The 12,593-nt window shown below is 31.2% G+C and overlaps 1 protein-coding gene across 1 annotated transcript in view; it reads right to left on the minus strand.

Annotated features, from left to right (window-relative positions):
* Window positions 1-4,416: 4,416 nt before the first annotated feature.
* Window positions 4,417-12,593, minus strand: part of LOC145298547 (prolyl 3-hydroxylase OGFOD1-like) — a 67,020-nt gene continuing 58,843 nt past the window's right edge. The window contains exons 12-13 of the mRNA XM_080144327.1: window positions 10,031-10,089; window positions 4,417-4,582 (exon numbers count right to left, since the gene is read on the minus strand). Coding sequence (XP_080000453.1) covers window positions 4,436-4,582; window positions 10,031-10,089 — 206 coding nt within the window. The 3' untranslated portion in view covers window positions 4,417-4,435. The remainder of the gene's footprint in view (window positions 4,583-10,030; window positions 10,090-12,593) is intronic.

The raw sequence follows: 12,593 nt of genomic DNA on the forward strand, positions 1-12,593 counted from the left end.
CATGCAGTAACTTAGTCCAAAATATGTTATTCTACATTGCATTATAGAGAGCCTACTGTTTCTTTTATAAAATTATTTTATATAAACTTCTTTTCAGTTAACAAAAAAAAAAAAAAAAAATTCATGTGCGGGATTGAACCTACAAACCACGTCGGGTAAAAAAAACAAAAAAAAAACAAAAAAAAACGCTATCAACTTACCCACAGTAGAACATTGTTGCTAAGCGATGACATGGAAAAAATGACTTTACCGATGATAAATCAAAATAACTGTTTCAATTATTGATAATTATCGAGTGTATTCTGAGACAAAACTTAACTAAGATTACTCCCAAACTTATACACTAAAGTTCTGTAAAATTGAAAGAAAATCTGTTCAGCTGTTTCGGAGTCTATAAGGAACAAACGCACACAGACACACAGAGGTAAAAGTTACATTTCTATAATTGTAGAGATAATTTCATTCTGACTGGTTTTATAATTTAAACAAATACTAATCCAGAACCTGACCCAAGATGTCATTCACATTTTTTAGCAGTTTATAATGAGCATCCGGAAAAGTTGCCAGAAAAAGCAGCCACGACCACTGCGAGATGATAAATTCAAAATGTTGAAGACAAAACTTTAACACAAGAAAACAAGACAAGTATATGAAAGAAATATTGAACAAAAAGTATTTGAAATATTTTTTTTTTTTTTTTTTTCCAAGATGAAAGCATGGAAATAATTAATTGAAAACATTGTTTTCTAAGAAACAAAACATTTTTGAATACTGATGAACTAACCAAGCTGTCTTTTTCTGACTGCTTACTGTAAACTGCTGACATGACCATAGGTCAGGTTTTGGATTGGTACCTAAGCAAATACAAGGTGTCACCATTTAGACGAAGGGATATTTTCTCTACTAGCATAATGATGTAATTTTTCTGATTAAAAAAAAAAAAAAAAAAAAATACATATATATATATATTATTTATTTCTTCAGAATAAAATTATCTAACAATCAACTGGTATGGAAACCTATAAGTTTTACAAAATATTATTGGCAGTAATATTCTAGAAGTACTATCCCACCCAAATAAGAATTGCTTGATTTACAAATAAACCAAATGTTAGTCATTAAATTTTTAAATTTATTGAATGACTAAAATTTGATGTATATATATTTTTCTAATTCAGAAATATATATATAATGACTGTCTCTCTCTGAGGAATGGTTTCTACTAAACTCGTATTGATTTTGTCTACTTGAAACTTGATATATACGTGATTTGGACCTGTGAAACAAATTTGATTTGATCTTTAGCAGTAAAAATAGCTTCTAAAGAGTCAATATTGAAAAAAAAAATTAGAATTTGTCAGGTGTAAGTTGACTTGAAGTGCTTTTGTATACATGCATAAATATATGTTGAAGTTGGTTCATTTTTAACTATTTTTTTTATCCATCTGACAATAGCTCAAATGGTAACGACTAAGGCTGGAGTGCTAAATGTTTCGGTTTTGATTCTAGCTGATGGCACCCAAGTCCATTAAAAAAAAAAAAAATATATATTTTTTTTTGTAACTTGAGATTATTACTATATATTGGGTACAATATAATAGAGTATTCGCTCTATAATAATAAATATGAAATTTGCATAAATTAAAATATACTTACGCGTATTTTACGACTGGGCAACGCCGGGCAGAGTGCTATTTCACTAGCTGGATCTACCTGGAATTGCCCGGGATGCAGTAAAGTCATTTTAGTTTAATTTTGATTTATATATTATTTAATTGGAATTCATTATTGAGATGAGTGTTATTTATTAATTTATTGTAGACTATTATTACTATTCAGGGCCCATGGCGCAGTTGATAGAGACGTTGAATCTTTACTGTTCCAGGTGAGCATTGTCTGAAGATAGTCGTTTCAATCCTACCCAAAACCGGCCAGAGGCTTACTTGGCCAAAACATGGTGAGACAACGACAACTATGGAAGGCAGTAATTGCAGTGGATGCAGTTAGGAAATTCGGAGTTCCTATCCCATCGCGGTTACCACCTGACAAAGGCCAGAGGAATAGTTGGCCGAAACGTCGTGAAACAACTAATAAAAGATGAGGATAATAGTCTGCACATTTAAAAATATATACGGAAATCATTCCAGTAATCATAGGCACACTTTAATTTACAACGTTGCCTCAACGGTTCGGGTCTGATCCTTACTTTTTTTTTTTTTTTTAAACCACCACACACACCTCCAAACACCCGGGCAACGCCGGGTACCCCTCGCTAGTATATTTATAAAAGTGAAATTGTCTGGCTGTGTGTGTCTGTTTGTACACATTTATCTACCAAACTACTCTGTTAATTTTCAGTCTACAGATTTGAGATTTGACATAAGGGGTATTGAGATTTGGGAAAATCTTTTTAATCAGTTTTTGGCCAGAAGTCAAGGGATCAAAGTTCAACGATTTGACCCTTGAAAACTCTACCAAACTCCTCTGCCAATTTTGGGTCTAAACACTTGAAATTTTAGATGTAGGTTACTTGGACATGGATCAAACTTTATAATTTGATTTGAGCCCAAAACAAATGTTAAGGGGTCAAAATTGGGGTCAAAGTTTAAAAAATTTTGACCTCTGCTATCTCTAGCAAATTACTTAGCCAGCTTTTAATGTAAACATTTGAACTAAAAGCGTTAAAAACAACAAAATAGTTTTGGCTCTGTATTGTTTGGAAATAAAATTTGAAAAACTTGAAAATAATTTTTTTAAATTGACAAACTCAGAGAAAAAAATGACTAATCTAGTAAAACAAAAGCAGAAAAACAGTTCTCTATTTTTAAGAGAATACTTTAGTCAGCGCATTAGCATATAGTGAGCCGTTTTCTCGTTAATTGGATTTGAATTTCTATAAAAGATAACATTTTAAAGAAATTTCTGCACAATTAATAATCATCAAATATTTACATATTATACATGAAAATAATTCTGAAACTATTATTTATATGAAAATGAATGATATATGCCGATTTATCTTATCAATTTGAAATATTCTCCGTCAACTTTGCTCGGTCGTAACTTTGCTTCCTGTGGTTATAAAAATATAATTCAAAGTCCAGTAGAGATGGACTTCTATGTTTATATAACCTGTAAAATTTCAACCATATCCAATCAAATTTGACCCCACGCATGAATCCAAATGTAACGTATGAAATGTAAACATTGAAAAAACTGTTTCCCTTTTTGCTGTCGCCATTTTTTACCGTTTTTTCATTTTTAACTTGGAGCATAAAAATATTGAACACATAAAAGAAAAATAAATTAACATAATTTGAATGCTTATTTTATTCTCTTTCCATCAATGAAATTCTTTTAAAAATTGACCAACAAATAAAAAAGATATGACTTATTGAAGCACATTAGGTATGTAACATTGCCGATGTCCACGAAAATACAGCATACACTTGTAATGCTAGTTTAACTGACTAGCGCTTAACTAGGCAGTGGAGTAGTTACTGTCGCTGGTGTAGACATTACTGACACTAATATATATATATATATATATATATATATATAATTTGAGGTTGCTATTTTCCAAAGGTAGGGTAACCAGTGAAATATAACGAGGTTCATACAAGAGTGCTCAATACAGAAGTAGCGCAAGTTACATTTGTCTTTACATAAGCAGTAGTTTGTTGCTACACAGTCATGAGCATATTTCGGTCTACAAGTGTTTACCAACTAGAGACCTCATCAGGCAACAACCCTTATTTCCGAAAACGGAATTTCTAAAGATTTAGAATTCCGTTTTCAAAAATAAGGGTTGTTACCTGATGAGGTATCTAGTTAGTAAATACTAGTAGACCGAAACATGCTCATGACTGTGTAGCAACAAACTACTGCTTATGTAAAGACAAATATATAAATAAAGCGATACACAACAAAAAAGCTGTGTTCCTCATTTGCCACCAGCTCATCTCGTTCTACTTGGCGCCATCACCTGCATTCCTTTGCATCAATCTGTCAACTGTTGCAAACCCAAGATTATCCACAAATTGCTCCAAACCATCATAAAACTGTTGCAAAACCCACTGACATTCCTAAAACTGATTCCAAAATAATTTGATCAATCTTGATTCTATTATTGCTACACCTTGATCAACAATCCCATTTCAGTTTTCTTTTGCGTTCCTTTGTGAACAATTTCTTAATCATTATTATGCAGATTAACCCTTTTCTTTTCTCATACTTTTTCTCTTTCTCCTTACTTCTCAAAACATTTTTTTTGGAAGGAGGGGGGAGAAGCGTTAAAGCAAATCCCTAAAGAGAGTTCATCATTTTACATATGTATGACTAATGTCCTAAAATAAATTATTTGATCTGCAAATGAATAGAAAGTCGTATTTCTTAAGAGAACTAAAAAATAGAAAGTTTTTCTTTTTTAAAATTTTTATTCATAATAAATGAATGAAATATCAAAAAATCTTTGATACGGCATCTGCGTGATTTGGTGATTGACATGCTTGACAAAGCGCAGAGTTTCCTTATCTCGATAGACAAGAGCTAAAGAATTGTGGGCAGGGCTGACAGTCAGAAGCTGGAAACAAAAAGATAATTTGTAGATTAGAAATAAATAAAAATTAAATAGTGAAAAAAAAAAAAAATGTTAAAATCATTTCTCTTAAAAAAAAAAAACTTTAAATCATTTTTCTTTTTAAAAAAAATTGAAAAAAAAAAATCAGTTCCCTTTTAAAAAAAATTGAAAAAAAAAATGTTAAGCATTTCTCTTAAAAAAAAAATAAAAATTGAAAAAAATAAAATGTTAAAATCATTTCTCTTTAAAAAAAAATTGAAAAAAAAAAAAGTTAAAAACATTTCTCTTAAAAAAAATAAAAATTTGAATAACAAAAATCTTAATAGATTATCTTTTATGCGTAAAAAAAAATGATTAAATTCAAATATTTTCTTTCATAAGAAAATGTTTAGATGAAACAACGAAAAAAACATTTCTTGAAGATAATAAATAAAATGCTTGATTAAATTAAAATTTTCAAAAAATAAAATGGAAATAAAAAGTACTTTTTAATTTTACATAAAATATTAAAAGATTTCTATAAGAGAGAGAGAGAGAGAGAGAGAGAGAGAGAGAGAGAGAGAGAGAGAGAGAGAGAGAGAGAGAGTTAAAATATTTTTTATTCCTTTATTTTTAACTGTCACTCGACCACCCAAGATTTGTTGAGTCAATATTTGTTGTATTTATGAAAACCTTTTGGAACTTCCAAATATTTATTTATAAGATGGAGTTACAAATATTGTTAAGTCATCCTTCTGGCTGTTAATGTAGACTACAATGTATTGTGGATTGTCAATGCAGGGAGACATGTGAAGCTTTCTCTCGGTGTACCATGGTGGGTCCCTGACTAGAGCAAGCAATCAATTGATTTGAGTAAATTTGTTTTCACCGATTTTGATGAAAAAAAAATATTGGAAGTGTGGAATATTCATTAATGCTCATTGGCTCTCCCTATCAAATGCACACACATATATATATATATATATATATATATATATATATATATATATATATATAATGATTGTATTGCTAAGGTTTCTTAGATGTTAATCCAATGAAATTCTCATTTCTAAAATAGTACTCAACAAGTAGAGCTGTATTAATGTATAATTTTTTTTCATACAAACATTGGCTACATATGTGCATACATGGTTAAGCTTGGATTTCTTTTGAAATCTAACTTCATCAGGCCACTCGTCTCAATTGTTTTCAACAGCAAATGTACAAGTTCGTTTTTCAAATTTTGTTTTTTTTTGAAGAGGAGAAGTAGGAAGAATCCTATGCTTGTCTGGCCAAGTGTTCAATTTATTTATTCTATGTATCTTTGCGTTACATTGAAACTGTCAGTTACGTCTTTTAAAGTTAAGTTTTAAATTCAGAAGAGGCAATGGAAACTAATAAAGAAAATATAATTATAAAATAATGTAAAAAAATTTAAAAAAAAAAAAAAGAAAGAAAAGAAAATACCCCCCCCAAAAAAAACTAACAATATTTCCCTACTCAATCTAATATATAAACGGCTATATGTCAATCTGTCTGTCTGCCAGTTTGTCTCCATATTTTCAATCTGTCTCCTCTTAAATTAAAACTAATAGCGCTAGGGGCCTCAAATAATTGCATTTTTTACAGACAGTTAAAATTGTTTTTAAGGGGTCAAAAATGAGTCAAAATTGAAAAGAATCGTTATACATTTTGTACATTCATCTTAGTTTATTTCGAATTTTTAATCACTTAATATGCGTGTCACGTTGATACAGTGGTAACATCACTAGCTTTGAATACTACAGTTTCAGTTTCGATTCTAGGCACTTAAATACTTTTTTTTTTAGTTTTGAAATCACGACTATAATAATATATATCAAAATCTGGACGAATTAAAATATCATATTTAAGCGTATTTTACACCCGGGATGTGTCATGTAATTCCTCCATGCAAAAAAACCCAAAAAAACTGATAAACATTCACTGGCGCATATTGAAAGCTGATGCAGTTGATATCAACACAGGGGATGGGTTTGTTGATTTCAGAGTGGCGACAGATGTGAGTGACAGAGCATGCTTCGGACTTTTAGGACCAAGGCATCAAAAGAGGTTGGCAAAAATGGTGGTGACTATTTAGAAAAATAAATTCTGGAGCATAAAAGGTCGCTTAATTTAATATTACCACTTTATAGCTCTTCAATGTTTTAGTTTCCTTAGTTAAAAAAATAGGCAGCCTTACTTTGGAACGTCCTTCATAATGACTGAACCTTGACATTGTAATCTTTGTAAAAACATGATTACCAACCAAAGTTGAAGGATTTCACAAAGTGAGAATACATTGTGATGTTATAATATACCTCCATCCCTCTCACCACTTCATTTTTTAATCGCTCTTTAAATCAACAGTCCTCCTATCTAAAACATTCATCCATAGATTAAATATACAAAAACGAACCCCCACCCCCAAACTTGTACTTATAGGTATTACATGATAAGGGCTGTCCCCTTTTCATGTAAGTATAAAAATAGAGAGATTTAGTTAAATGTAAAAATGAAATAGAATAGACGAAATTCGAACCTCGTAATTTAGGTTTAGAAATAGATTGCGAGAGAGAATTAGCAAATGGAATGTAAAAAACAAACCATTGTTTAGCTTAGAGATAAAATAGTTTGAAGAAAAGAATGTGCATTGTCAATTCTGTTATGAAAATTCAATTGAAGAATGCAACTATAAGATAATTTAATAAACATGTTTTTAACATATTGGAAATATAGATTACTGGGAATATAGGTTAAAATTCCTTTTGTAAATAAAGGAAAAAGTTTTGGACGCGCATTTCCAGAACACGTGAAAGAAGACATGTTTTAACATGTGTATGACGTCATGGAAAATGGGAAGCTCTCGATATAGTTAGAAACTTTAGAGTTAAGCACGGAGAAACTGAGGGAGAGTCTGAGAGAGAGTCTGAGGACGACAGACGACAGTCCAGACATGGGATTCGAACGTCTAGAAGCGAGACGGTCACCTTTGAAAATTAGAATGTGAAGCTTTGAATTCTTGACTCAGAAAACCACGACCGGTCGGAAAAGAAATAAACCCATCATGTGTTTTTATAAACGTCGTCTTTGTGTTGTAATTCTACCAAAAGGTAAAGTGAAAATTGTCATTATATGTCTTGTATATCATGTGTTTTAAAATGTCTTCACTTACACAATGTCTCAACACTCAAAGAGCTTCTACACTTCTAAGTATGAACATTTTATATATATGAATCTCTTTATAACACGAACAATCTCTCTTACAACATCTCTCTATCATAACACAAACACAGAACTCTTAATCTCTCTTTAATAAGACTTCCTAACAAATAACAACGAACAATAAGTATAACAACCACAATAATAATAATAATGATATATATAACATAGGGGCAGAAGTTAAAAATCACAGTTCCAAATAAATTAACAAGAAATTCTTTCATATACTTACGTATTAGGCAAAAATAGGTATCTACACCAAAAACTAGGGAAATTTATAGAGTAGAATTTTAATTAGAAATAAAATCAATTTTATCATATACTAACAGTTCAGCCCGGCTTTGCTCGGGGCCCTATGTACTGTTAATAACTTTATATGCATATGTATATACATATTAAAAAGTTTGTACTCATGTACAGGTAACCTACATTTAAAATTGCAGTACTAGTGCATTTATTGATCCATGCTTAAATAATAACGTTATTATTTAAAAAGCCATTCTTAACATGGGGAGGGTGTTTTGTACCTATTCTATACTTTAACCTTACAATTGAATAAAAAAAAACATATCATAAAACTTTAATTAAATTTGGAAATATGATTTAAAAAATAGCGCGGATCAGTAAGTGAACTAACACCAAAATTGCTAGTGTTTAGACCAAAAATTGGCGAAGGAGTTTGATAAAGTTTTCAAAGCTCAAATCGTTGAACTTTGACTTCTTGACAGCCAAATTTCTGGCCAAAAACTGATTAAAAAGATTTTTCCAAATCTCAATAACCCTTTTTTGTCAAATCTCGAGTCTGGAGACTAAAAATTGACAGAGTAGTTTGCTAGGGAAATGTACACACACAGACAATATTACTTTAATAGATATAATAGATAGATTAATTCACTAATAATCTCAACCCCAAATTATTTGCTATTAATTTAGTATTGCTCTCAACTCCAAACCTATTCACTATTAATCTCAAACCCAAAATTATTTGACAAAAAAATTTACTACTACTCTTAAATCCAAACTTATTTACTAATAATTCAGTATTAATCTCAAACCCAAAATTATTTACTATTAATTTACCATTACTCTCAACTCAAAACCTATTTACTATTAATTCACTATTAATCTGAAAACTTATCTTATGTGCTACTAATTTACTATTGTTCTCAACTGCAAAACTTATTTGCAATTAATTTACTATTACTCTCAACACCAAACTTATTTACTACTTGAATTTCTGTCCGGCTTTGCTTAGGCCCTATATACTGTTCATAACTTGCCTTACATGTGAATACACTTTATGTAAGATTTCAAATGTTTGGACCAAAATTTGTCTGAGTAATTTTGTAGAGACCGCAGAAGTCAAATTTAAAAAAACATTTTTTTTTTTAAAATCTTTGACACACATTTTGACCCCATAACATTTATTATTTTGGTCTCAAATAAAAATACAAAGTTTTACCCATATCCAAGTTACCTACATCTAAAATTTCAAGTCTTTAGATACAAAATTGGTGGAGGAATTTCGTAGAATCTGCAAAGGTCAACTCTTTCAACTTGTCCTCTCGATGCCAAATTTTCGCCCAAAAACTGATTAAAACACTTGCCGTATATCTGAATAGTCATGTATAAATTTCAAATGTTTAGACACAAAATTGGCTGAGTAGTTTGCTAGACAGCGCAAAGGTCAAATCTTTTGAACTTTGAACACTTAGCAGCTCAAATTTTAAACCCAAACCGATTAAAAAGCTTGCCCCATCTCTGAATATCATGTATGTAAAATTTCAAATGCTAAGACCAGAAATTTGCTGAGTAATTTGGTAGAGAACGCAGAGGTCAAATTTTTTTTTAACTTCGACCCCAAAACATTTATTTTGAAGGGCTCAAATCAAATTAAAATGTTTAATCCATGTCCAAGTAACCTACATTGAAAATTTCAAGTGTTTAGACCCAAAATTGGCAGAGGAGTTTGGTAGAGTTTTCAAAAGTCAAATCGTTGAACTTTGATAACCAAATTTTTATTTATAATTAAAATTCTATTCGATATGTTTTCCTAATTTTTAGTGAGAATACTTATATCTGCATGGTACATAAGCATATCGAAGAGTTTTACTTGAAATTCCATTTTTAACCTGTGCTGCATGCAGTATAAGTACAAACAAATTCTCTGAATATCATACTCATTATCATCTATAGATGATGGAGACAAAGTTAAAGAAAATAAATATCTACCTCTTCATCTTCACCTTTCACAATGTAGGATATATAACCACCATAGTCAGTTTGCCAATCTGAAAAAGTTAAAAATGATGTCATAAATATCGAAGTGACAGAAGAATACAGAAACTCATTTCACAACAAGAAAATATCTGCATATCACAACGTTGTCCAAATACATATGACACCTTAAACAAAAAAAACAAAAAAAAAAAGTAAACTAAAATTTGTCTTTTCAGTTTAAGTCAATTTTGTGTTTATACAGTAAAAATGGCAATGCTTATACAGTATGGAACACATGTGAAACGATATACTGATATATATCAGGCAAAAATAAAAATCCTCATGAAAAATTATTGAGTAGAATTTTAATTAAAAATAAAAATCAGTTTTTGTATTTGCCAATCTGCTATTGATAGAACGAAAAAAACAAACTGTAAAGCAGGGGAAGTCAGTTTATCATTTTAACGAAGTAATAATGAATGACAGATCAGCAAAATATGAAAACTGAATTTTATTTGGAACTAAAATTCTACTTAATTTTTTTTAATTTCTGGTGAAGATATTTATTTTTGCCTGATATGTAAGTATATTGAAGTTTTACTCTGAATGTGATTTTCATGCGTCCCATTTACTCTGAATGTGATTTTCATGCGTCCCATTTACTCTGAATGGGATTTTCATGCGTCCCATTTACTCTGAATGGGATTTTCATGCGTCCCATTTACTCTGAATGGGATTTTCATGCGTCCCATTTACTTTGACGAGGTTAAATTTCTTCATTTCCCACAATTTTCTCACCCACAGCTTGATTTGCCAAGCCAAACTGTCCCAAATCTTCAGTCATCAACTGCTCCAAATTTCTTCAAGATCTATTTTTGTGAATCACCTATCCCCATTAAAACTAATTTCCTTAGATCTTCTGAAGATATCCTTTTATCCTTTACACATGAACGAACCAATTTAATCTTTTACTTCAAATAATTTTTGTAAACATGTGCTGGGATGCATGTTGTGTTGATGCATAAGAGTGGTAACTGTTGCAGGTAATAAAAGAAAAACGTGAGGGGCACAGAGACTACTATTACTAGCATGATTTAATGTCTTCTATTCCCAGCTGTCAGTTCTTTCCGTGTCACCACTGGTTTTTATGGCAACTCTCCTGGCATTTCAATCATTAACCAGGTGCTCTGTGATGTTTAGAGGATGGAGGTCAGCCTTGATGTCATGCAACCATCGCTTCTTTGGCAAGCCGTAGAATTTGTCTCCGACATCAAAGAACATTCTGAGTTGTCATCTATTCTCTTCACATGCTCAAACCATCTCAATCTTCCGTGCATCTGAACTCTAATCTATGGTCCTCCCTGACTGTCATGAAAAACACTCGTCTATCTGATACCACTATCAATAATTTCTCCCACTTTTTATCTGTGCCTAAACCTAAACATAGATTTCATGAACAAACATTCTTTCTTAGATCTGCATGTCTATGGAACTCTGTTTTCCTGCTTTCCAACTGACTACAATGTGGTCGCCTTCAAGGCCAATGTAAACAAATTCTTGATGGGCCGTCCCTTTAAATAATCCAATTTACCAAATTTCCACTACTAACAATTACTACATGTTCCCTTTGGCCACTGTACACTTATTAATCCTTATCCTCAAGTGGCCTCCGGATCTTGATAAGTGGTGACTCCTTTGTAAAAAAAAATTCCAAAGGGATCCAAGATATTCCCTCAGATCTGCACCTCTAGTCCATAATTTTTGAAGAACAGATCTATTTGACCATCTTGTTGTTGCTTCTCACAAGAGAACTGAAGATATTTCTGGTTGAAGTTCAGCCACCCAAAAGATGTTTTCTTTGTTTGAAAAAATAAGTGCACTAAATGGGGAATTAGAGTTAGTCAAAGCTAGTCTTCTGGAGGTGAGGCAAACAGTGGGAACTGGATGTTTGAGGCAGACAGTTGATTTTTCTGAGGGCTGTTGGGCAATTGGGTTGCTATGCTTTTTCGGGCAAGTTAGGTGCTTGATAGTTCTTAGTTGAAAAACTGTTACTGGGACTTACATTTAGTACGCCGCCATTTAAAATTAACAAATATTTTTTTGATCATCTACATCATAATTCTGATCATAAAGTATTAAAATAATATGAAAATATGTAAATAAACAGTAAACAAATCATACGAAAGTAAAACTATTAATTTTATATACTTATATCAAATAGTATAAATTTTTACAATAGTTTTTCAACAGGGCACGATACAAGATGAGAGGGGGGGGGCAGGTTTTCATTTCATATGTCAGACTATGTCAATTCTAAATCTTTTGGCCACAGGATCTTCATTTTTTTTTCAAATCAAAACTTTAGTGCATTTTTATACACCATTTCGCTTAGAGATGACCAATCAAAATTAGTATGTTGATTCCGGATCTTTATCATAGAGAGCTATATCCAATCTTGTTGACAATCCTTGATCTTGTACTAGTATTCATTTATTAGGTGGTGTATCATATAATTGAGCTGATGTTCAAGCGTCTGTCTAGAATGGCATGTCGGGGAGGGGTGTTGTTGGGTAAA

This window comes from Euprymna scolopes, chromosome 2 (genome assembly GCF_053919585.1).
Source record: "Euprymna scolopes isolate OS-2025 chromosome 2, ASM5391958v1, whole genome shotgun sequence".
Lineage (NCBI taxonomy): Eukaryota > Metazoa > Mollusca > Cephalopoda > Sepiida > Sepiolidae > Euprymna > Euprymna scolopes.